A 25,879-nucleotide genomic window follows, 5' to 3' on the forward strand; every position below is an offset into this window, starting at 1 on the left:
TATTGCCACCATTGGGTTGTAAAACCACCGAACTGCTTGTTAGACCCGTACCGTTACCACCATTGGAAACAGTTGAAGCACCACGATGAAAAACTACCCTCTGCGAGAGGGCTTGTGCTTCCGTCAATGGAAGACTGCTGTCATTAATAAAAGATTGCGCCGCTGTAGCCGGAACATTCACAGAAACAGCTGAAGTCTGACCGCAATTGCGGTTATCCTGCATAGGTTGCCCTGCTGGTATATCACCGCTAGCACTACCAAACACCATTCCATCAGCCAAATTGTTGAAGCGAGCGGTAGCGGTAAACTGACCAGAACGCTGGTTACCCTGAACAGGACCGACGTCCCCACGTTGGATTGGAACACTGTTCGCTTCAATGGAATTGAGCCGTTGATCCAAACGCTCAAGCCGTTGATTCAAAGAAGAAAGAAGTAAATGAATATTGATAGGTTCTTCATTCGGATGTATTTCTTCAGTCCGAAATAAGTTAGGCGTCCTCGGACTTGTAGAGTCACCAATCGACATACTTGTATTAACCACAAACAAGGAAACAGCAAACTAAAGTAAAAAAGCCCTCAAGCCGAAGATGCCAAAACTAGTTTAACGCTTATTGAACAAAGCGTTCGCCCTGCTATGCAGAAAGCTTCATCAGAAACATGAATAAAGAAACAGCACTTTTAAATAAGTGAAACATGATGTCATTTCCTTAGAACAGTGTATCCACGCCAACAATTAAAGAAGTAAAAATATTTAACAAGGTATATCATACTTAAAAATACTAATTAAAATATACATTACATGTGAAAGATATCTAAATTAAAAATTCAAATGTCTAAAAACCGGGGTACAATGGTAAAAAAACCAAAGTCTATACCTTAATAGATATATAAATATATACAATCCTTGATAGTTACATACTAAAGAAAAATGAAACTATCTCTGATAACTTTTATATCTAAGTAGGGAAGAGATATTACATGATTCAATGATTGGGGTTGATGCCTACTCTTACCCTGGCCTTAATGAATCATGTAATATCTCTTCCCTACTTAGATATAAAAGTTATCAGAGATAGTTTCATTTTTCTTTAGTATGTAACTATCAAGGATTGTATATATTTATATATCTATTAAGGTATAGACTTTGGTTTTTTTACCATTGTACCCCGGTTTTTAGACATTTGAATTTTTAATTTAGATATCTTTCACATGTAATGTATATTTTAATTAGTATTTTTAAGTATGATATACCTTGTTAAATATTTTTACTTCTTTAATTGTTGGCGTGATGGATACACTGTTCCTAAGGAAATGACATCATGTTTCACTTATTTAAAAAGTGCTGTTTCCTTTTATTCATGTTTCTGATGAAGCTTTCTGCATAGCAGGGGCGAAAACGTTTTGTTTCCAATAAAGAGCGTTAAACTAGTTTTGGCATCTTCGGCTTGAGGGCTTTTTTACTTTAGTTTGCTGTTTCCTTGTTTGTGGTTAATACAGGCTTTAAAACCTGATTTGTTATGGTAAATATGTCTCTAAATGCACTGCACCACTTTGGGGTATGTATTTAAAGAACTAATGTAGCATACTTTTTTGGTTCTCTGCAGCTGACCCTCAGCTCCTGTCCTTGTTCACAGATTCTACCAGACCTGCCTTAACCTCCTCTCACTTGAGGGGCCAGTGAGGAGATACTGGTGTCAGGAAGTGGGCTGTAACTCTTTCTACTCTTGCAAGTGCTATGGTCTCCACCTTCAGGAGGTCCATGCAGGTTTCTGCACAAGTTTAGTCTCCTGATTAAAACGCACACTGGCTATGTAGCATGGAGGGTCTCAACTCTTCTTTGTTGTGGTGAGTCAAGGCTGCCTCTATCATCCCAGGATGGGCAAGCTGATGTCATCCACTTACTACCATCACCTCCCCAATGCAGCCCCTCCAGTGACTATGTCACTAATCAAATAGTGGTCATCTAGAGAGCAATAAGCATTTTATCCTTCTGTGCCATGGGGCTACCCTAATGTCACACACCTTTATTCTTTTTACAGATTGATCATTCCTAAGGAGGTCCTACCGTACTTCTCAACTTTTTTAAGGAGAATATTTAGAAGTACAAGCTAGCCCAATGGTACTGATCCGGGGCATCTGTCATTGCAGCAGGTGACCAAAGTTTAAGAGCAAGCATGCATGAGCCACTGGTCTGGTTGGGGTGGGGAGGATAAGATTAAATGCGGAGGAAGAGTTAAGGGACAACTGCTGCTTGTGTGACTATTGCAGACCTTGCAGCACAACAGTTCAATGGGGTGTAATGAACATGATGATGTCATTAAATGTTGCTCCTACAGGATTGGGATTATGACCAACTGGTACTGCAGGGCGATGGTTGTCATCTCCAGGCCTATGTTTCCATAGAGTGCTTGCTACATAGCTTTAGGAATTTCTCCATAAGGCCACCTTCCTAGGAAGATTGGGGGGTGGGGGAATGCCCATTAAGCAGGACATTCAGGAGTGTCCAATAGAAAGCTGTTGAGGTACCCACTGGAAGAGGCAGAGTGTGTGGGGTAACATAGCTGTAGGGTTAGTGTCTGAGTTACACAAAAAAAGGGTGATAAAAAAAGAATCCAGAAATACTACATTTAAGAAAGCAGAAACATACATGAATTAACAGTGCATGATCATAATTATATTATACTTAATATTAAGAAAGTGAATTAGCTTCCTTTCAAACAGACAGTCGACCTATACAAATTACTAAAATTAAAATTTTCATATTTAGCAGGTAGCCTCTCTATCTCTTTCTCTCTCAGATCACCATTCTAACCTATCCAATGTCCCATTTCCTGTAGAGACTACTCACAGAACTGCACATCAGTTAACATAGCTTCTCCAGGCATGGCCACACCTTTGAAAATAGCACTCTTTCTCTATTAAAATCTTCTCAATAATGCACCAAATTGAAATAAAACTTCCATAATGAAGCAAAATTCACTGCTTCAAACTGGCATTACATAATGTACTAACCCATATATCACAGGTTGACTACGCTACTATAACTATTGCACCTTTACAACTGGGCTATTATACTGTCTAACAAACTGCAGAATTTTTGAGGTGTTAATCGAGCTGACAATACTCTGTGCTATATGTAAACACATCAAGCAGCAACAAATAGTAATTAGCAACTCAATTAATGTACCAGGCTACTTACATGTATGTCTGATTATTGTCACAGCCTTTTCTGCGGAGCTTGCATTGGCTTCTTGTCTGTTTTCTCATCAGTTCCAGAGGCCTGGTGTTGGTCTACCTGTGTATACATGACTTGGGCCCCAGTTACTTGAGAGAGCTCATAGTGCTGAACTACCCTGCCTAAGATTTGTGCCCTGCTTTGTATGGGGTGGCTGTAGGTCCTCCAGGTAGAGTTGTAAATTTGGTATTACTTTTTTGATTACCAGTCCCTGCACCTGTGGAACCAAAATTCAAGATGGCTGAGAGAGTGTACTACATCTCTGTCCTTGAACAAATCTTTAAAGATTAGTTTATGTGAGCTGGCTTTTCATGACAGCATATCCAATCAGTTGCAGATGTTCCTTTAATATTCTGGTTTAGTAGAATTACTATATGTGTTCCTCTGTTCTTGTATTACAGCACTGTTGCTTTATCTAAATTATTGTTACACTTTAGTTAACATTTTTGTTTACATTTCCCATGTCTTGCTACAACTGGATGGCAGAAGACTGTTCATGCCTGCATTGTTTCTGATTATAATATATTTCTTTTGATTTATTTTCATTATTGGCGTTATTTAATGCTGTTATGCCTCCTGTAATACTTTTTATTGGTACTTTAATATAGGTGAAGTTGAGTGGCAACGTACATTGCAAACAGTGTATTCATGAGTTAAGGAAATGTAAGCTGAATGGTTAAAATCATTGCAGACATGAATAGTGAAAGTAAAATTACACACCCATTCAAGAGAAAGTAAGAACATTACATTCATAATACTGAAAGCACACTTCATTGCAAAACCCAGATTTGGATAAATCATGACCATATATAGTTTCTAAAGTAGTAGATGCATGCAAGCTATTATTTCTACCTCATTTAAATCTTTAGTGGATAGTATGTATGTATATTTCTAATATATTTGTTCTTTGTAAAGATTACCACATTCAGGCTGCAGATGCACCCACTGCAGTCACTATAGATAATGCCTCAGATCTGCTTACTAATCACAGAGATCCGTGTATTTGTTGATATGATGTCTTTGGAAGCAATACCTTATAAAGCCTTTTAGCATGAGTTCAGTCTTGAGCCATAGTGTGAAACAGTTTCGAAAAATAATGTTTCACTGACCATATTCTATAAGGAGAAAATTTTTCATTTTATTTTATTTTTTTCCACATTGTAAGGTATTAACTTCTCTTTTCCGGGTAAGAAGGCCATCTCCACAAAAGTACTCTAACACCAAATTCATATCTTAGGTAACATGGTGTTATACTTTATTATGTATGTCAACTTCACCTTGTCCTAATACTTTTAGTCTGCGCCATCTGTTACTAATCTTTAACATAAACACAGACAAGTACCTGTGAGCTGCAGAACAGCATACCTAAAGACAGGTGGAGTCAAATTTTAATTAAGGTTTAGATGATTTAGAGCTATAAATTATTATAAGTAAGCTGCAATTTTCAGTTTCTTGGAGGCTAATTAGCAAAGTCCTGAATAATATAAGCACTTGTTAAGAGTTGTGGACTATTTTAATCAATGATAAAGAGGTGAAATGTTTAAATGAATGAAAAGTGATATTTCATACTGTGGAAGAAGAAACAAAAATTTAGACTGCTTCTGTTAACCTGGGACATTTTAGAATTGTTGTCACTCATTTATAGTATGTTATCGCCTTTGTTTGTCACAACTTAGAGGTATGGGCCACACTTTCCCTGCTCAGAAATTCTTGCTTGAAAAGCCCATCTTCACATGGTTGTACAAATATTATGAGAGGCAATTAAAATTCCAGAATGAAGCCTAAAACTGCTTTTAGTCTCCTTACCAATGCATTCTATGTTATGTGATCACTTCTGTATAAAAATAACTAAAAGGATAAATTGCTTGGTAACACTGTACTGTAATTTTAAGACCGGTAACTGCATGTCCTGTGATTAAGAAAAATACATTGTAAATGTAATGTAATAGAGTTATGAAAATGACTATATCCCTTTCATTTTTTCTTCTTTTTTTTTTTGTAAAGGGCAAGATCCCCTTATACTCTAATACCTTATCTGTACTAATTCCAGGACAACTGTACACTTGAGAAAGGGGAATACTCAAAGACATTGCAATCTCAGACCTGGTGCATGATAAATTCATTTTGGACATTTAGTTTTGTTGTCATGGGATTTGCATTTACAAGACTTAAACATTCCAAAAGTTAGTCTTGCTTTGAAATAAGGCTAAATTCCAGCAATCGTAATCAGCTTATAATATTGTTTAAGTGTAATTTTTCCACTCAACAGTAACTATGTAACCTCTCATTTATAAGTTAGCATAGTCATACTGTGGATGATCCAGTGTGTGTATGTGTGTGTGTGTGTGTGTGTGTGTGTGTGTGATATATATATATATATATATATATATATATATATATATATATATATATATATAAATATTGTGATTGAGAGAGGGAGAAAGGGAGAGGGTGTAAGTAATGGAGGGGTGTAAAACTTAAATTTCAGGTTATGTTACTCTTGCTGTTGAAAAATCAGAACTATGAAAGGAAGTTCCTCATCCAGGTATTTACAACCTTTTTATCAATCTAAATATTAAACCCAATATTTGGAAAAAGAACATTAGCAAAACCACTAATTGAGCCCGACAATACATCTGCTTTTTCTTCCCATTTCAGTTCTTTCTATCTTCAAGAAACATAATAGAAAAGACACATATACAACTTTATAATCTTCTAGCCATAAAATAAGCTTCTTAATTATAACTGAAGCTTAGTTCTTCAAACATCATTTAACTGTGCAAATAGCATTTAATCGTGCAGATTACATCACGTATACTTTATAGTGATAGTTCAGAAAAGCAACTACAGGAACATTGCAATTAAAGTGTTAAAAACAATAAAGTGGAGCCAGACATATTTATGTTGCAGCCAATCCTGCTAAGTTGCTTGTTCGTGTGGTGGTTAGACAAGCATGCATAGGAAAGTAGTGTCAGTGGTTTGGGTCTAGATGAAGGTATTTTTTTTTTGCATCTTATTCTATAAAATGATCTCCAGTGTCTGACAACTGATTATTTAATTTCCTTGCCTGCCTCTATCCTGTGAGTTTGTCCCTTTATTTATGTATATGCCACAACCTGTATATAAAACTACCTTTATTTATTTATTTGCTTGCTTGCTTAAGCAACTTAGCCACTGTATTTACTTGCTTTGTTTTGCACCTGCATCTCAAAGTTCCTGCAGTCGCTGTACTGAATGGTCATTGTAGAGCAGGGGTGTCCAACCTTTTGGCTTGCCAGGGCCACATTGAGTGAACAGAAATTGTCTTGGGGACACATATAAAATTTATCATATAGTTAACTCTTTTGCTGCCATGGGAGACCAAAGTCGACCTCCTGGCTGTACTGTAGGTGCATTCAAACAATGAATAAATGAAATAAATGCCTAATATTTGCCTTAAAATTCTAATTCTTAATCTAACAATTAACTCTAACATCTTAGTTAATAGATTTCTTTTTTTTTTGTTTACAAATGAACAGGTATGGAACACTCCCATTTTTATGAGATCATACCTCTTGATTTTGTTGGTTTCTTAAAGATGTTTTATGGCACATAGGGAAGAAGCTCTGACTGAAACACAAAGAGCCTAGGTAGATTATCAGCCCAGGTGCTGGAGGAGCCAATGATGTGAGAAGAGGAATGATGAGGTACAAGGCTGCTCCTTTTTGGAGGGAAGAGGAAGCAGAATGTGAGAACATGTTCAAGGGCACACCCAGGACACAAGATCTGATGGTGATGCTATAGCTATGATAACAGTCATCAATCAGGTTGCTAGATGGCTGGGAATAATACAGGGCATATCATTACATGAGGAGGTGGCTCCCCATGGCACCCCTGTGCAACCTCCATGTGATATATAGCATACAAGTATACCGGGGGTGAGTAGGAACACAAAGAAAAAACTCAGCTGGACAATTATTGCCAATGTGCATGCCCTGTCCACTGCTTGAACTTGGATGTTACTAGGCCCTTGGGCTGAGAAACCTTCTAATTTGGAGTGACACACTCATTGCAGAGGGGACAATTCCAAGGTAAGCTTCCAACATCATGGTCATCATTAAGTATGTCAGACACTGCAGATCTAAAGTCAACAGTAGATGCCCAAAAAGTATCTATATATAGCAAAGATTTTTCATATTGCCATTCTTTGCAATCATGATGTCTGTTCTAAGATGCAGATTTGTTAGATAGTATGAAGACTAGAGTGTTCAGTAAAACTCAAGAGATCTGCATTGGTATTTATTTGTCTGAGCATAGTAAAGGGTATCAGTGCCATCAATTATCTTTAAACCTCCAAATACTAACTGCTTTCTGTTAGGCCATTTCTACTTCCTGTACATAGATGGCTATATTTCCAAAAAGTTCACTATAGTCCCAGAACATTTTCAAGGCATGGTACTGGAATAATTACCTATAATAAAACTCATAGTCTGTGCTCTCAGTTCCAAAGGCAAAGGAAAGGTGCATCTTGAATTTTAATTATAAAACAAAATTAAATGACAAATTTTTATACTACAGTATTCACTTCTGTACAGAAATGCACCTTCTTTTTAGGCCCAATGTTACAGCAACACAAGGTATTTATGTCATTGGTAAGATTTTTTTTTTTAGCTGAATGTTTTACGGAGGTAGTCTATCAATATCTTATTACCATACCGGTCTAGATATTACTCTGTCTACAAATGTCAGTATCCCTACATCACTCTTCCTGATGTCATTATAAAATTATCAGGACAAACAAGTGAATATTCAGCTTTATACACCCACTGCATGAGCTAACAGAATCTAGAAAAACAGGCTGCATATTCTCAAATATGTAAATGTCTTCCTGAACAAGTAAAATAACCATATGCTATACATTTAAAATGACAATAAAAATCATATAGTCTGAGGAACCACTATTATTTTAGATCTGATTTCTGAAGACACTCTAATGATAGGATTCTGAGATATACTTAGTTGTCCGTCTGAAAATTATGAAATGAATATGAAAAAAACAGTAACCGATGTGTATGTAGTACTATTAGCAATACCTAGTCATACAGGACCAAATTTCTAACTCTCTTGAAATGTTCTAACAAATTTCACACGAAAATATGCCAGAACTCTCACTCCAGAATGTACTTTCTGTTGGTGACTACAAATACAAAGACACATACACAATTGTATCTTCATGTAGTGTGGGTCACTGCTTTAAGTCTAAATTTGGTAGGAAGAGCAAGCATAAATCCACCAATATAAAACTTCCTTAAGAAAAACAAGCTTGGATTTTATTTCTGAAGCAATATCATTATAAAATAGATATATTCTGATGTACTCCATTCCTCTGAGCAAAAGTCATACCACCAACCATAAATCAAACTGTTTATAATGCAGCAACTGGACTTTAACTAAGCATGCCAAATAATCCATATGTGAATCCCATTGATTTATTAACAAAATTTACAGGGAATTATAGCATGATGTTCTGACAAAAAATACAACATTCTACACTTAAAGACTTAGTTAGCCGACTGCCAACCATTTGTTCCCCACTCTTTGTGAGCTCGGAGGAGAAAACAGACATTCTTTGAAAATCTGTACAGTTGACAGGTACGTTAATTCAGTACAACACTCTCTGTCTCTCTGTCTCTCTCTCTCTCTCTCTCATACCCCCCCCCACACACACACACACACACACAGACACACACACTTCTACTTTCACACACACAAACATTTTGCTTTCATACATGCACTCACTCACTCCGCACTTACCTATTAATACAGTTAGGTGCTGTCCCTTTCAAAGGCAACGATGGCAAATCTGTACATGAATCCCTCTTCAGCACGAACACACACGGATTCTTATGCATGAAGTAACACAGCAGCACAAACACACAAATCCTACTTTGGCATGAAAAAACAAAACGGGAAGAGTGCCTTGGATCATGCGCACACCAACGCTGCAGTTATAGCTTACTGTCATGAAAAACAAATGAAAAAAGTGTTTTGGCACATGCGTACACTGAAGTTGCAGTTAAAGGTCGTGGGTCACATGGAAGAGCTCTGAGGGCCGCATGCGACCCATGGGCAGCAGGTTGGACACATCTGTTGTAGAGGATGTTCAAGGAATTCTGAATAACTGAATGCCATTTGAATACTAGTAAACCATGAAGGCTTCCTAACCATTGAACAAAAAATGTAATTTAATCATGCAGAATCCATTGAGCATTGTTTATAGTGACAATGCAGATCAGGTGCTACAGAAACATTGCAAATAAACTATTAAAATGGCAAGGTGGTGGCAGAGAGCTTGATTTTATGTTGGTTAAGAAATAACTGTTGCAGCCAATCTTGCTGAAATGCTTGTTGGTGTTGTGGTTACAAAGGAAGGCTTAGTAAAATAGTGTCAGCAGTTTGGGTTTGGATGAAGGCGTCTTTTTTTTTTTTTTTTTTTTTTTTGCATCTTATTTGATAAAGTGATTGCCAGTGATTGATGAATTATTATTTAATTTCCTTGCCTGCCTCTATCCTGTGAATTTGTGAGGTTCTCCCTTTATTTATTTCTATGCCACAACCTCTCTATGCAACTACCTTTATTTATCGTTGGACTTATTATTGCTATTTTCATTATTAAAGTGGAGTTACCTAGCTCGTTTTTTTGGTTTCGTTTTGTTTTATCAGTCTTCACCCTCATTGGGTTTGGTACCTTTATTTATTTTCTTACTTGCTGATGGTGTTGTGCCTGGATATTTACTTCATTAGTTACTTCCCTGCATCTCACTGTTCCTGTAGTCGCTGCTCTGAACAGTCACAATAGAGGATGCTTGATTCTGGATGATTAAAACTTTGATCAAAGGTTAGAAAAGCAATGAAGGCTTCCTAACTACTGAGCAAAACTTTGAATGTTAGTTAATTGGGCAGAATCTGTCAAACATCCTTCACAGCAGCTCATAACAGCCACTACGGGAGCATCACAACCGAACTACTAAAACAAGGTATAACCAGAGAGCTTACATTCGTGTAGGCTAAGGACTCTTACAGCCGATCTTCCTGAGCAGCTTCTTGGTATAACAATTAGTGATACAGGCTGAGGAAAGTAGTGTTAGTGGTTTAGGTCTGGAAGGTGATGTTTTTTGTGTTTTTTTGCATTTTATACAATAAAATGATTGCCCTTTCCCAATCTTACTAAGAATAGATTCAAATTGTGCAACACTAGTAGCATTGGGCTAGGCTATGCTCATTGCCTTCCCCATTTTTACGTGAAGTATATTCAGACCACAAAGTACCCAACTGTGCCCCCATTCCCCTTCCCACAGTTTCACACTGCCTTGAACTGTGGCAATTCTCAGACTGTTACACCATCTTATTACAATTATGTGGAAAAGCTATGAGATGCAGTACAGATCCTGACATTGTCTGTATTTGCGGAGGCATTACAGGATATTCTCATTTCTATGAACACATATTAGATCCTCTTTACTCTTGTCATTGGTTATATGCTTGCAGGTTCCTTAAGTGTGACCATGCTCTCAGTACATAGTAATTCCTTCATTTCCTTCCCATCTATTAAATACTGGGCATTTACCTAATTTAGTAGTGGTGCAAAGACTTTATACTGATTCTACTCTTCTAGCAACCACATTCCATTCATACAGGTTCGTTATCAACATGGCTAAAAATGACATCTTTTGAAAGATGCAGCTTTTATCTTTCTTTTGCTAACAGTTTGGTTAAAAATCAAATTTGTTTCATAGTTTCATAGTTTAGTACTAGGCTATCTGCCCTGGGGCATTTATAAGCCTAGCCATAGTGATGTGGCTTTCGCCACCCCATGTAATGGTACAAAAGTGTACAGAATAGATTTAGAATACTGTGCCTCTGTCTAGTAGTGACACAGTGAAGACCCCCTTACATAATAGAATTAGTTTACTGTGCCTCTGTCTAGTAGTGACACAGAGATGACCCCCGGGGTAAACCTATGATCTCCCATCCACTCGTCAAGATTTCTCTTGAAGAGAGTCAGTGAGGGGCTCTGCTTAACATGAACTGGGATTCTGTTCCAGAGTATGGGAAGCCTCTGAGTCATGAATCTGTCCCTCCAGCATGTTCTATTCATATTTGTGCTGAGGTTTAAATCTTTAGCTCTCGTGGTTCTGATGGATTTGGATTTTTTGAGGTGGAGCATGTCCATCAATTCCTGATTGGACATGGCCTTGTAAGTCAGGCACAGATCACCTCTGAGTAGGCGGTATGCTACTGAATAGAGCTGTAGTTTCTTTAGTCTGGCAGCATATGACATATGTTGGAGACCCTTGTGTTAGATGCAACATTACTAATTAAACAATTCTTCACAATGAGTCCTTTATTCTCACACTTAAAACATAATGTGTTAGTTATTGACATTTTCTGGGTGTCTGCAGGTATCTTTCCACAATTCTAGTTACAGGCTTGGGCTGGTCAGTTGTAAGCAATTTGCACTAGCTAGCAGTCTTACAATGAGCATAACCACCTTATCAGTACTCTTAAGGTCCCTCTGAAAAGCCCATTTTACATAAATTATGACTGCGGTGGTGGTGCTGCGGTAGCGTTGTCGCTTCACAGTAAGACGTTGTCCCATTCGATTCTCAGCTAGAGCGTCTTCTGTGTGGAGACGTGTGAATGGGCGTACCTTCGTTGAAGGTTGTGCGTCAGGGATGGCAACTTGGCATGTAAAAATCTACTGCCAATCATTAGCAGACCGGAGTTCCGCTGTGGTGACCCCCTAACCGGGAAAAGCCGAAAGACACAACAACAATAACTGGGCAGCACCCTTTTGAATTAATAAACAGGTGGCATCTATCATTTGCTTTTGCTGTTTACTTCAGATTCTAAGCAAAAGTTTAAAACATGCTTCTAAATAAGACATTTGAGCCTTCACCATTTTACTGTTATCAAATGTCTTCTTATGTAGCTTGTGTTCAGGTGAGACACCCATCTGAGTTAGTAGTTCTTCCAGAATGTTATAGTCCAAAAATATTTGTACATTAAATGTCCCTTGTCTGCTTTGAGTGCTTCCTGTCTCAATTGGGAAGGTGCAATTTTGGCCCAGTCAGCCTAAGCCCACTTGCATTGGATAGTATACCTCTGAAATGTAATAAGATATGCTTCACAGCTACTATCAGCTTAAAATTCAGGGACAAACATACAAACCTGCTATAATTATATCAGGGGTTCCACAAGGATCAGTTTTGGGTTCTGTTCAGCTTTGTTTAGTGTAGTTTTTGGCACTGCACTACTAAATAAACACTGCAAGATCTGTAAGTATGTGGTTGATTGAAAGATTGTTTTCTTCATGAATAGTGAGGATGAATTTGTGATCATTAACTCTTACATGTCAAAACTGTGAAATTGGGCCAAGAAGATAGGCATAGGTTTTAGTATGGATAAGTGTAGTATCATATTTTTTTTTTTGGTGGAGTGGAGACTGCAGATAAGAAAACCTCATTCTTCATTTTATCATCAGAAATTAACTGGTATAAAGATCTGGGGATCGTGATATCTTTTAAATTTTCTTTTAAGGTTTTTAATGACATATCTCTATGTAAAACATTAAAGTAATTGCGAGTCATTCATAAAAATATTACTATGAGGGGATGTTAAATGTTTTACTTACTTTATTCAGACTGCATTAGAGACCAATTTTGGAATATAACGGCGCCTTCTGTTCATGTAATATGGGACAATTTAATAGCTTGGCAAAGGTTCAAAGGATATTTACTAAAATAAATAAAATAAATAACATTTAAAGATCATACTTATATGAATAAATGTAGTATTCTAAATTTATATTCAGCACATACACACACACATGTGTGTGTGTGTGTGTGTGTGTGTGTGTGTGTGTGTGTGTGTGTGCGTGTGTATGTAGTCATGGAAGGCTACTATTTGCATATAAAGTTTTTTTCATGATAAATTACTGTATGCATTATTTGATATTGAAGTTTATACTTGCTCAAAAACATAAATATACTTTAACATTTTAAATTTCAGTATTTCAGTAAATATTATGAATTTTTGTACAAAACTAATATAATTATATATTTATAGAATAAAAATCCTGATTTGTTGAAAGTGAGAAAAAAATTTGAATCCTTGAAGAAAATGTTGGATACATGGCCTGGTAATAAAGTTTATAGCCCTTATATTCATGTGACCATGTTCTTGGATGGCTGTACGGCCTGAACACTTAATTTAAACTTATAAACTTATTACTGATTAACCTCCAGTTCCTGGAAGCAGACGAAGTGCTTATCCGTTATCTCTCTTCGGCTTAAGGACCATCTTGCATTGACTAGTATTTGTCCTGCTCCTAACTATAGCTTCCATGAATTACTTTAATTTGGTAAACAAAAGTGAGAGCTCACTCACGAAATAACAAGTCTGTCTTCTGGGTTGGGGAATTTAGAGACAAACATATGTACATTTGGTTATGATGCTAAAATGAAAAAGTATTGTGATTTTGTATATTGGCCAACTTTTGCCTGCTGAAAAACTACAGGTTTAATGTGTAACACAAACTGGAGACAGTAGTTTTATTTTAGTGCACTGCATTTACATTGATGTGTAAATATAAGATGAAAACAAGCATATTTCTGCTGTAAAAAAGTATCTGAAAGGAAAGTTTCACAGTTCATGTTTCCCCAGCTTGGATCAGGCTGAGATTTATCCATAGCTGTTTCTTGAACACAGACACATTCACCATAGGTTCATAAGTTTGTACTAGGCTATTGACCACCAGGGTCTTTGTAAGCCTAGTCTTGCAACCCAACCCAGTTTTGTCCTCAAATACATTGGATGCCTAAAAATGGTAGTGGTATGTTAGTAATGAGGTAGCTAATGGTTGTGTGTATGTGTGGAGTCACTGTTAGTTTGGGATAAGTTTAATTTACTGCTGTCCACTGTCCATCAGAGACATGGGGCATCGGACCAGGGTTGAATTGATGACTTTCCATCCAATGATCAAGGTTTTGCTTGAAAAGGGTCAGGAATGATCTGCGCTTCACATGGATGGGGAGCCTGTTCCAGAGTGTGGGGGTCCTCTGTGACACATATCTGTCTCTGCAGCATGTTTTATTTATGTCACAGGCAAAGTTCAGGTCCTTGGATCTAGTGTTCCTGGTGCTGTTTGTTTTTCAGATGTACAAGAGGTCCATCAGAGCTGGGTCTGAGTATGCCTTATATGCCATGCAGAAATCACCTGTCAATAACCTGTAAGAGACTGAGTAAAGAGGCATGGCCTTAAGGCAATCTGTGTAGAACAGGGTATTCATACCCTGGATACTTCTGGTGAGAAACCTTTGAGGGTGCTCCAACTGTTGCAGGTGCTTGGTTAGGTACATGCCAAAGGGGGATATTGTATTCAATGATGGGTCTGATAAGGGAACAGTAGAGTGGTACTATAACTTGAGTGGATGTAGACGCTGCACCCTTGCTTATGAGTAGGGAGACATAGAATGATTTTCTTGCTGTCTTGGCTACATGTTGGTCGAAGGCCAAATTACTATCAACATATGATCCCAGATCATCTAACTACTGGGTCAACTCTTAAGGGTGTTTTATCAATGGAGTAATTAGCCTGGGTGGATGACTTCTCAAAGGGCACAGGTATTCCCAAAGCAAACCTTGGTAATCCTGCAAGTATTTCCAAAGGAGTCTTCCTGTCACTCCATTGTTTGTTCGAGTCAACTTTCTGGCTGGTATCTTTACAAAATAACATTTTACTATCATGCAAAATAGTCACAAAGCTAAATACAAACACTGTAATCCAAATGACAAAATAAAAATGAATACTGGGACTCAAATGAAACAAGTTTATTGTGAGCATTTTTGTATCAGAGTAAAATTCACACTAGAAGACTTCAGACAAATTCTATAACTTACTGTTACCCTTGATGTATGTCTGTATTTCATCACATGACTTAAACACACAGTTAAGAAAACAATAACTCTTATAAATATGTATAGAAATGCGTATAAACACTTTAAGAAGCACATTATAAAAATATCAACAAATGTTAAGTTTGTCCTTTAAATAGCTTTTAAAATTAACATTGACATTTTTCATCCTTTTTTTGGTGGGGGGAAGGCATCAAATAAGTAACAACTGCCACTATAATTCAGCACTATCCAGATTTAACTCCCTGCTACCACCCCTATAGATCATGATTCATAAGAAATGTACACTGCTATATGCACAATATAAGCTGAATTACAGGTGAAAGAAAATAGGAGAGCTATAACTAATGTTGAGATTAATGCAATAGAACCTAGCACTACCTGAGCTGTATCTACATGCATTGCATCCCCTTTTAACCATCATTCTTATTAACTTCTATTTCAATTTCATTCCTGAGACCCCTTTCAAATTTCATTTTAAATTTTCTTTTCTTCCGTTAATAAATCTATGTCCTTTACCTGTCTTTCTGTATAGGTCATGATTTGCTGTTAGAATATGCCAATTTCTTTTTGTAACATTTTTAGCACCTTATACAATTGCTGAATATGTCAATAGCACAGCTATTAAATAATTGCTTTCAGTGTCTTTGCTAGTCAATGTTTTTTTTTCATAGCTACTTACTTCATCTGAAACTTTATTAATACAATTGGTTATCCTTTTTTCTTAAATCTCTCACTCAGGACATTAATTCCATCTTTTTGTTTTGCCACGTCTGAGTGTAAGCTCTGAAATCTGACCCCTCAATTCTTCACTATATTACTTTGTAACCATTCTGGATGTATACTTGCATGATGTAAGTAAGTGTTATTTCCTTTATTTTTATACCAAATTCTTGTTTTCAAATACAAATTTGTCAGATCTTTATTTCCTGTTGCATCCAAATAAATTCCACTGTTACTATGTACTTGCACAAACTATAGAAATTCAGTGGTTAAATTGATATAATACATGAAATTACTGATTTCAAGTTCTGGCTTCTTCTGACAGGTTGTATAACTGCACAAATGTACTTACACGTAGACTGGCACAGAGCTGAGCTGTAGATCCCTAGTGCCCTGTAATCCCAAGCAGACATTAGTCCCACAGCCATGAATGCTACAGTTCTGAGTTATGAGGTCCATGGAATCCATCACTATCATGTCACACTGTTTGTGAGTTACGTTCTGGTATCCAGGTGTACTGATATTACAAACCCATGAAATTATATATAAACCCTTCTTCTCAATCATTACCTCCCAAACCACCCCTTCATGCCTCTATAAAGCAACTCCTTACTATTTATAAATCCCTGAAATCTACAGGACATAGTCAATGCTCTTACTCTGAAACCAAAGCCTGGAAAATCAGATCAACAGCCAGCATTCATGTGTTCAAACACACGTTAAAAGAATGCCTGTAATCCCGGCTTTGTACTTGCATTACACCTAGCTGAAGCTAGTCCTTATTCTTCCCCGCCCTTTTTCCTGTCTTCGTCTCCCGCTACCTCCCTTTCTTCTTTCTGCCCCCTTTTCTTCCACTCATTATCTCTATCTCTCTCCAACAATGTATACCCCCTTATCTCTCCTTTACCTCCACTTCCTTTCTCCCTGATTTACCTTTTCCTTATACGTGACTAATATACACCTTTCATTGATTATTTACCAGTTCTGTCTAACCTACTGCTTATCCTGTACGATTCTTATATTAATTGTATATATTCTTGCAGTTATTTATATTGATCTTGGACATTTTATTTTTTTCGTACACTTTAATTCTTAATCTGTATTATGATGTTTCAATATAGTACACTACGTTGTACTTATGCTTGCTATCTCACATGAGTTATGTAAACAACTTACTTGTCATTTGTGCTTTTTTCCCCAGGCCTCAGCTGAAAATGGGTCTCATGCCCGGTAAGCAAATGTTAAATAAATAAATAAAATCTGTTGGCATGCTGTCTCTGAAGCCCTCCCAATGCAAAAACAAGCTATAAAGAAGTGTTCAGATATTAATGAAATATATAAGGATAAATATGTTTTTGCTAAAAAATATATAATGATGATACAAAATAACTTTTGGTCTTGTCTTTATTTTTTTATTCTACAGACAATAGCTTCTTAAAAATTCTTCTTTCTATAATTTCTGACTGAAGTGCAGAGCAACTGTGCCTTCTTATTATAGGCTGGCCTTTATTAGCTTGTTAACTAAAATTTAACGTTGTTTACATTCAGCTGCTTTGCATAGTATTTGTGAAGTATATTAGACATGCAGACTGTCTTTCTTTTGAAATATTACAGTATCTTACAAATATAACTTACCTGTTCCTGACGTATCTGGTGAAATCTGGATGTAACATCTTGAATATTTCAGGCTTTAGATTTTTCCCAAAATGCGTTGGAGAACTAAAAAAAAAGTTTTAAATGTTCAAAACGTTACTACAATGAAAAATGAAAGAAAAACAGAATATTTTGCATTATCAGGTGACTGAAATCTGTTCAGAATATTAATTGCCCCTTTAAGTAGCATTTGTTTTGGAAATGTATATCTTGCATGTATTTTGTTTTGTATATACGCTAAAAAATAGCCACGAATCTAGAATACATCTACTGCAACAACAGTGGTATTTGCAATAACTCAGATTTTGTGTTTGAAAAAGCATAGACTTTGCAGATGCATGCATAGGGAATATTTAAGATTACAAATCTCAACAATTTTCCTTAACCTACGAAAAAGGGGATGAATTTCTTCAGCCTTATAAAATTCAAAGTAGTGGTATTAAGCCTTTTTGGCTTTAACATTCTAACTAATACAGTGTCCTGATTTTAAACATACGTATAAGCTTTTAATTTAGAAAGCTACATGTTTACTAACAAAGCAGTTTATGTTACTATATCTCAGTGAATGAGCAATCTGTAGACACACCCTAATTGGAGAATGAATGTTCTCCAGCAGGGTGTTAACATACACGTAATGCCCACTAAAAACAATTACAATGATTCATGGCAGCATATCAAGCTGTCAGGGAGCTCGGACTGTAAAAAAGTAATGTCTGCCATTATTTTATGTTCAGGTGTGTGTGTGTGTGTGTGTGTGTGTATGTGTGTGTGCGTGTGTGTGTGTGCATGCATGTGAGTGAAAGTGAGCTCAATCGAGCTATTTTGCACTCACTAAACAGCATTTTTGCTGTTTAGTGAGTGTAAAAACTAAATATAACAGAAAAAAAGTGTGTGTGTGTATTTATATTTCTGTCTGTGTTTGTGAATGCATGCTTGCGTGTATGAAAGAGAGGTGTGTGTGAGAGAAAATGAAGATTGAGAGAGCAATCGAGCACTGGCAGCAGCAGCAGCTTTGAGGAGGTTTACATACCTCTCACCTCTTAGATCAAGTTACCTGGATAAAGCCTAAAATACAGGGAGAAGAAAGGCTCAACAAAGGAACATATTCTTGTGGGGAAAAAATCACAAAGTTGCTTCAATAATAGAACTTGTGTCCTTGTTATAAAAATCACAAACTAAGTTAAATAACAGGATTGGTGTTAACTTGAATTTTCTGAAGGAAATAAAGTCTGAAAGTCAAAAGTATGTCATCAGTTAGTGACTTCATTCTCCAATGACTGGCATGAAACCACACATTTTAGCAGAAAGGGACCAAAAAAATAAAGCATATAGCTATATATTGTTTTTAAATGATATATTTTGGATGTTGAATGCTTTCAACAACACCATTTACATATACTACAGCAACTTTGAAGCATTAGGCGGAGGAACTATTTTACATCAAAAACATAAATAAGTAACATAGTAATAAAAATATATAAATAAGTACGTAAAACACAACAATTTTACAGACAGACCATTTTCTATGTGCAATAATGCCCACCAGGTTGTGTGTTACTGTATAAAGAATGCCCTTCCATGGGAGTAGAGGCCCTCTGCCTATGGTGTTAGGCCTCAGAATACCCCCAGGCAGGTATTATTTACACAATAATACATACCCTGTCAAGCACTATTGCTTACATAAACAATTCTCTTGCTTCAGAACAAAGCACTGCATAAACCAAGAGCTACTTGTAAACATTTATCCTTTTAGCCCCAGACCTTCTAATTTTGTTCTTTTTCTGCTACACCCCCACTCAAGTAAACCAACAACTCTCTCTCGCTCTTTCCCATTTACATACCATGTGGTACATCGGGCAATGAGCAGCAGCACTTGTTTCTGTAGCAGTTACAGGTTTTATGGGCTCAGGTTGCTAGCCCATGTTCCAACCCTCCTTGGAGTTATTTCAAATGTAGTATGTAAACAGCACTGCTTAGCGAGTGTAAAATAATGGCTCATTTGAGCTCCCTTTCACTCACATGCACACATACACCTTGATGATTCAGAGTCCAGAATGGAACAGAGCTAGAGCTACTTTGTAGATAAATTTTACCCTTTAATTTCAGACCGTCTGATTTATTTTCCTTTTCTTTTACAGACTGTGTGAAGGCCATACATTTCTGTAAGATAATCAGTATGAACTGCCATGAATACCGTTTTTCTGTAAAATAGACACTTAGCTCTGCTAGTGTGTCACTACAACTCTTAGATTTCAATACTGCTAATTTATTAAATTGTCTTGTGTTAGGTCTAGTTCTTGTTAATGTATACATTTATTTAATAGATATATCCCTACTTGGGTCAAGGACATTTCACTGAAAGCACATTTCACTGAAACTCAAATGACTGAACACAAATCACTGAAAGCACAATTCACTGAAAACTCAATTCACTGAAACACATTTCACTAAAAGTTATATATGGCCTTTTCTCCACTGTAGTAAGGGGGGGTGGGGGCACTACCCCCACATCAGGTGGTGTGGGGGCATAGCACCCCACATATTTTAAGCATATATTATGTTCGGAAAAGAGTAATATATTGGAATTGCAAGTATCCATGTATATAGTTTAAAATATTTAAAATATGTGGGGGCTACGCCTCCCACACCCCCTTACTATATATATATATCTATATATCTATATATATATATATATATATATATATATATATGTGTGTGTGTGTGTGTGTGTGTGTGTGTGTGTGTATACTACAGTTGCACTGTTGCACTACAGTGGGGAAAAGGCCACATATAACTTTCAGTGAAATGTGTTTCAGTGAATTGAGCTTTCAGTGAAAAGTGTAGACTAATTTGACTTTCAGTGAAATGTCCTAGACCCCTCTACTTATATTAAGTACTCTGACTACAAAGAACATGCTAAGAAATAGTAACCTCATCTTATGTTATAGTTCTCCTCTAGGCCCACCCAATATTTTACTTCATCCAATAACTACTTGTTCATATTTTGCTTTAAAATTATTCTTATATAAAAGAGATTTTACTAATTAGCTAGAAGTGGACCTGGGGACTCATGGAGAGGGTAGAAAGAGCTTAAATCAATATGAAATTGTGGAATTCTGTGCCAATTAGTCATTAATAGTAAGGTGATAGACTGACAGACATTTCAGGAGACGTTTGGACTTGACCGAAATATAGGAAACTTTATGTAAGAGATTAATTGTGAAGATATATGGGGAACAAGCTGGCAGCCACAGTTATACATGACCAGCCTCATTGGGTTAAAAAAATTAATTCAGGTTACAGCTGTTATTTTTCTTTTGTGCTAGTGTTTTTTTTTTTTTTTTTTTTCAAATTTTCATGTCTGACATGTTCAGGTTACAGCTACTAAGAATATAAGTAAAAAAGTAGTACCACATAACCATTTATGTTAAGACTAACAGATATTATAACTGATAGATATAGGCTTGTGTAGAAAATGGATTTGGGTTATAAAACTAGTTATTCTTTCTTATAAAATGCTAAATGTTTCAATATATCCTTATTGTCAATAACAAAAAGATCATTATACTGTAAAGGGCCTACAGTCTAATGGGTTTAGCTTGGCTTGTATATGTAAAAGAAAATGATTTTTCTGATTTAATCTTAGTTTCATCTTCATATGCTCTTTTAGCATCTTTGAGCTCATATATCTTAGTAAATATTTATATATTGTTCAAAAGATTGTTTTCTATGTGTTAATGTACTGCAACCTTTTTATTGTTACTAATTTGTTACAAATTTTCAAAGAGTGAAAAAGAGCTTCCCTCTTTGAGCCAGTTTTAATCAAAATGAATGTCATGTCCATATTGCATGGAGGAGCTTATGTCTTTTGCCTTAACAAGCATTGTAAGGAGTAAACATTTCTGCTGTTTCAGTGCACATTATATGAAGTGAAGATTCAGCTGTTCCCAGAGACAAATCAAAAGCATTTGAGCAGTGATTGTTCCACTGTCTCAGTTCAGCTCTGTTGAGCACCTTTCAAATTTTACCTGTTGCATTTGGTACAGTAAGTGAGATATTTGAGGGGTAGCTGAATGAAAATGCCATGACCAAACTTTGTTTTTAGAAACTCTGAGCAGTATAAGAATGAAAGAGCCATCATAGGGGAGGAGATCAGAATGATGTTACCGACCTTCATAGCTGGCTTAATGCAGGACCTTGGTCTTACATAGCAGAGGAGGAGAACAAGTTAGGGCCAACAGTAGCATCATGTGAATTCTTTTTCTTAATGCTGTTGACCTGCAGTAGGTCAAGGAAGGTCTAAAGGACATTAAACTAGAGGTAATTCTGAAAAAGTCTGTATAAACTACAAAAGTACTAAATAAAAGTAGGTGATATAAGTGAACAACTGCAGGACCATGCATGTATAAGTGCAGCTAATTTGCATTATATAAGGCAGAGGAAGAGACAAAGTTAGGTGAGAAAGTGAATTACTGAACAAAATGGAAACCTTTCCAGTATAAGCCATTACCAGATGAAGAAGAAAAAGAAAATTCTAGTTCTAGGACTATGGTAGGAACCTTGATGATTCAGAGTCTAGAATGGAACAGAGAAAAATTGAAACAAAGAGATAGACTAATAGTGGTAAAAAAAATATATATCAAAACCCAGGCTGAACCTGTAGCTGAAAGAAAGGTCTGCTTTCTTACACACAGTCTGAGATAATATATCTAATACAACAATTATGGTAAAAACTGAGGAGACATTTTTATCCTTGCTGACTTGAGTCTGGGATATTGGGGTAAGGGGGGACAGCTGCTATGGAATTTAATGCAGAGGAATTGTGAAAGTAAATATGAATGATATATCACCCATGACTGAGAAATATTTTGACACAGTACAGGGCAATGGTTCAGCCTAAAGTTTGTGCACTTTGCTATATCTCGTTTTTGGGGGTGCATGGTCAGATACTATTACTACTTTAGGTAAATGTAGGGGATTCAGGAAGAAATGGAAATTGATAAAGAATGCAACTACGCTGAGCAGTGTCTCATTGGGAGAGTTAGTGGGAAAGAGATTCACACCCAATTCACAGAGGAACTATGAAAATGGAAGCAGGAGATGGGAAGCTGCAAGAGGGTAGGATAGCTCCCAGTCAAGTGCTTAATTTATTTTTTTTTAATTGGAAATGCCAACAGATGAAATTCATTAGATAGCTGCAGCTGAAGTTGATAAAATATGGAAGAAAAAATTATGAGGAAGAAAAGTTAGGAAAAACAAAATTATTCACAGCTGGAAAAGTAGATAAGGCAAACCTGTGGAGAAGACAAATGAATTAGTGAGTCTTGTATCTACACTGCAAATCTATGGTCTAATACATCTGGGAGGACAGCCAACATTAGTTTTTACCCTGACTTGCCTCCCATAAAAGAGTGGGATACCAGTTAGACAAGAGCATTACAGATTCCCCACAACTCCATGTCATGGAGGGATGAAGTCCTTAGTACACACCTGACAGAGCCAGCGTCAGCTAGTGCAGTGGAACTGACACTAAGTCCTTGATGGTGACAGGGGATTATTGGAGGTGCTCTGTCATCAAGGCGGCAGGACATTTGAGAGGGTGGCTCTTGTGAAAGTGGTAGATGTATACTTTGTATATACCTATTGTACGTTTGGATGTTGTTGGCCTGCGCAAGGGGAAGTGGTAGAGTCTAAAGAGAAGACCTCCCCTGATTTGATAGCTAGGATGATGGCATTGCTGCCAGTGCTCAACTGCCCCCTCACCCCTAGGATAAATAAATGGGCTATAGGGCTTTTGTTTTCTCACGAGGGAATGTTCTAACCAACTTAGGGCAGTAATGAAGGATGCTTAATAGGCAAATACCAGAAAAAGAATATGAAGCAGAATATAATTGCAAGATGGCATACCCGCACATCAGAAACAATTATAACAATAACTTAGGATGCAGATTTCATACTGCACCTGTTAGGGTGCTTTTTAACAGCATGATCCAAAGCATTTGATGGCATAGATGCTGGGACAGAGGTAAGAGCAACACTAAGTTAAACTGCAAGGAGGACCACCAATAGAGGTAGATGTTTACAGGAGAGCTAAGACAATAGAAACTCAAACTAGATTACAGAGATCCCTGAGCATGATCTAGGAGCAGATATTCTTCTGGGGAGGAATATAGGGAATGCTATAGGAATCTGTATGCATGGATTAAGACACTGTTCAGTCAATGCAGTGGAAATAGTCATACACTACTATATGAAAGGTGAACCTCTGTATATATGTCTGGCAAAACAAATATTAAACAGCATCACATTATGGATGGCCATCAAGAACTATTAGTGGCCACTGTAGAGATGTTGCAATGTACTATGATACAACTATCCAATGTGAATAGTAGAAAAACCTGATGTTTCTTGGGCAATGATTGCAGACTATTATAAATTAAAGTGGTACTTTCTTTGGTAGTAGCAGTTGTGGTCACTGTGTCCAGAAGCGAAGGATTAATTACTAGAGCTGTGCAGAAATATGCAATAATTTATCTTGCAAATGCTTTGTTTTAGGTTCTTGGGCCTACAAAGTGTAGGAACACAGTTTGAAATTGTCCAGGTTCTCCCATAATGATATTTGCATTATAGGTTCATATGTAAGTACTCGGCAATTGCTCTGCAGACTATTTCAAGCCTAGCCCAAAAAATATTCAAAATGTCCCCTCTAGCCTCAAGGAGGATAAGACAAGACAGACAATGAGAAAATCTGAGGCAGGCCATTCAATTATCTAGATTTACCTTGAATGTGGAAAGGGTGATAGCCTGCTTGACATGTAGTGGAAGTTTCTTCCAGAGGTGAGGGATACATTGGGATATGACGCTATCATGCCAACATATCTTATTTACCTGCTGATGAAGGTTTAGTTTCTTTAACTGAGTATTTGATGTACCATTAATTCTGAGATGGAACAGATCACCAAATAGGGTAGGATCTTTAATAGCACAAAAGACTAGACATAGATGTCCACAGAGGAGTCTGTAAGAGAGTGAGTACAGAAAAAGGTATGCCAGTCTCTCCTGATAACTAAGATTTTTAAGGCCACTGATTTATTTATTTAACTTTTGTTTACTAGGAAAGTCTGACTTGGAACAAAGCCAATTTTCAGAGGAGGCCCAGGGAGGAACACTCCAGATGCATGTCTTTGGAGCGTGGAAGGAAACCAGAGTACCCGCAGAAAACCCACATAAATGCATGGAGGACATGTAGACTCCATAAAGAAGGCACTCTAGCCAAGAATCAAACCAGAGAACCTCTTGCTGTGAGGTGACAATGCTACCGAGGCACCACTGCACCATCCAAAAGTCTTACCAGTAGACCAAAGAGGCACTTAGCATTTAGTTATGAATCTCTGATGTCTCTCAAGCTGTGTGATTTGTTTAGATAAATACATACCAAAAGGTGTGTTACATGCAATAATGGGGCTGATAAGATATGAGTAAAGTGGAATTAAGACTTCTTTGGATCTAGTGGAGATGCCTTAGGAAATTAGATGAGCCAGATGAAAGGCTTTCTGAACAACTGTGGGGTTGAACCTATCAAAAAGAGCACTCAGATCTTTACGAAACTGTCTGATTGGAGGGGTACATCTCCTATATGTTAAGTGAAACTGTTTTGTTTACTAAAATGAACTATGCTACATTTTTGTACATTTAATTTGAGACCCTTGTCCTTGCTCTAATTGTTAACATGGACTAAGGCATGTAGGATCAATTGTAAGTCAGTTGAAGATCGAATAACACAACAATTTACAGTCATCTGCAAACTTAGCTAACCATAAGCCAGAAGTGCTGGCCTGAAGGCCTGAAAAATACATGCCAAATAGGAGAGGGCCCAAAACTGGACCCTGTGGTACACCACTGGTAACTGTGTTACTTTCAGAAGTGGCACTTGTTATTCTAATTACATGGGTTCTCTCAGACAACCAGTTGCTTGTTATTCTAAACACATGGGTTTTGTCAGACAACCAGTTAGCGATCTACTGCACAATAAAATAATTTGTATTCAGATTTAAAGTCTATCAATAATGCTTGCATGGGGAATAGTGTCAAAGGCCTTGTCTAGGTCTAGATATGGTATATACACTGCATTAGCAGTATCCACGCCTTCAGTTACTTTTTCAAATAAATTAATGAGGATAGGCAGGACCTTCCTTTGATAATGCCAAATTGATGAGGGTTTGTGGTTGAGAGATTCTCAATGTCCAGATTAATGAAGTCTAAGATAATGCACTCTATGGCTTTACATATGAGGTTAGTGAAACTAATGAGTCT

General features: G+C 36.9%; 1 protein-coding gene across 1 annotated transcript in view; it reads right to left on the bottom strand.

Annotated features, from left to right (window-relative positions):
* The window catches only part of LOC122812982 (alpha-N-acetylgalactosaminide alpha-2,6-sialyltransferase 2-like), a 567,580-nt gene that overhangs the window by 33,123 nt on the left and 508,578 nt on the right, over positions 1-25,879 (bottom strand). Inside the window, exon 7 of the mRNA XM_044085075.1 lies at positions 17,549-17,632. Within this exon, the coding sequence (XP_043941010.1) occupies positions 17,549-17,632 (84 nt within the window). The remainder of the gene's footprint in view (positions 1-17,548; positions 17,633-25,879) is intronic.

This window comes from Protopterus annectens, chromosome 10.part0, assembly GCF_019279795.1.
Source record: "Protopterus annectens isolate FY-2018-M chromosome 10.part0, PAN1.0, whole genome shotgun sequence".
Taxonomy (NCBI): Eukaryota; Metazoa; Chordata; order Ceratodontiformes; family Protopteridae; genus Protopterus; species Protopterus annectens.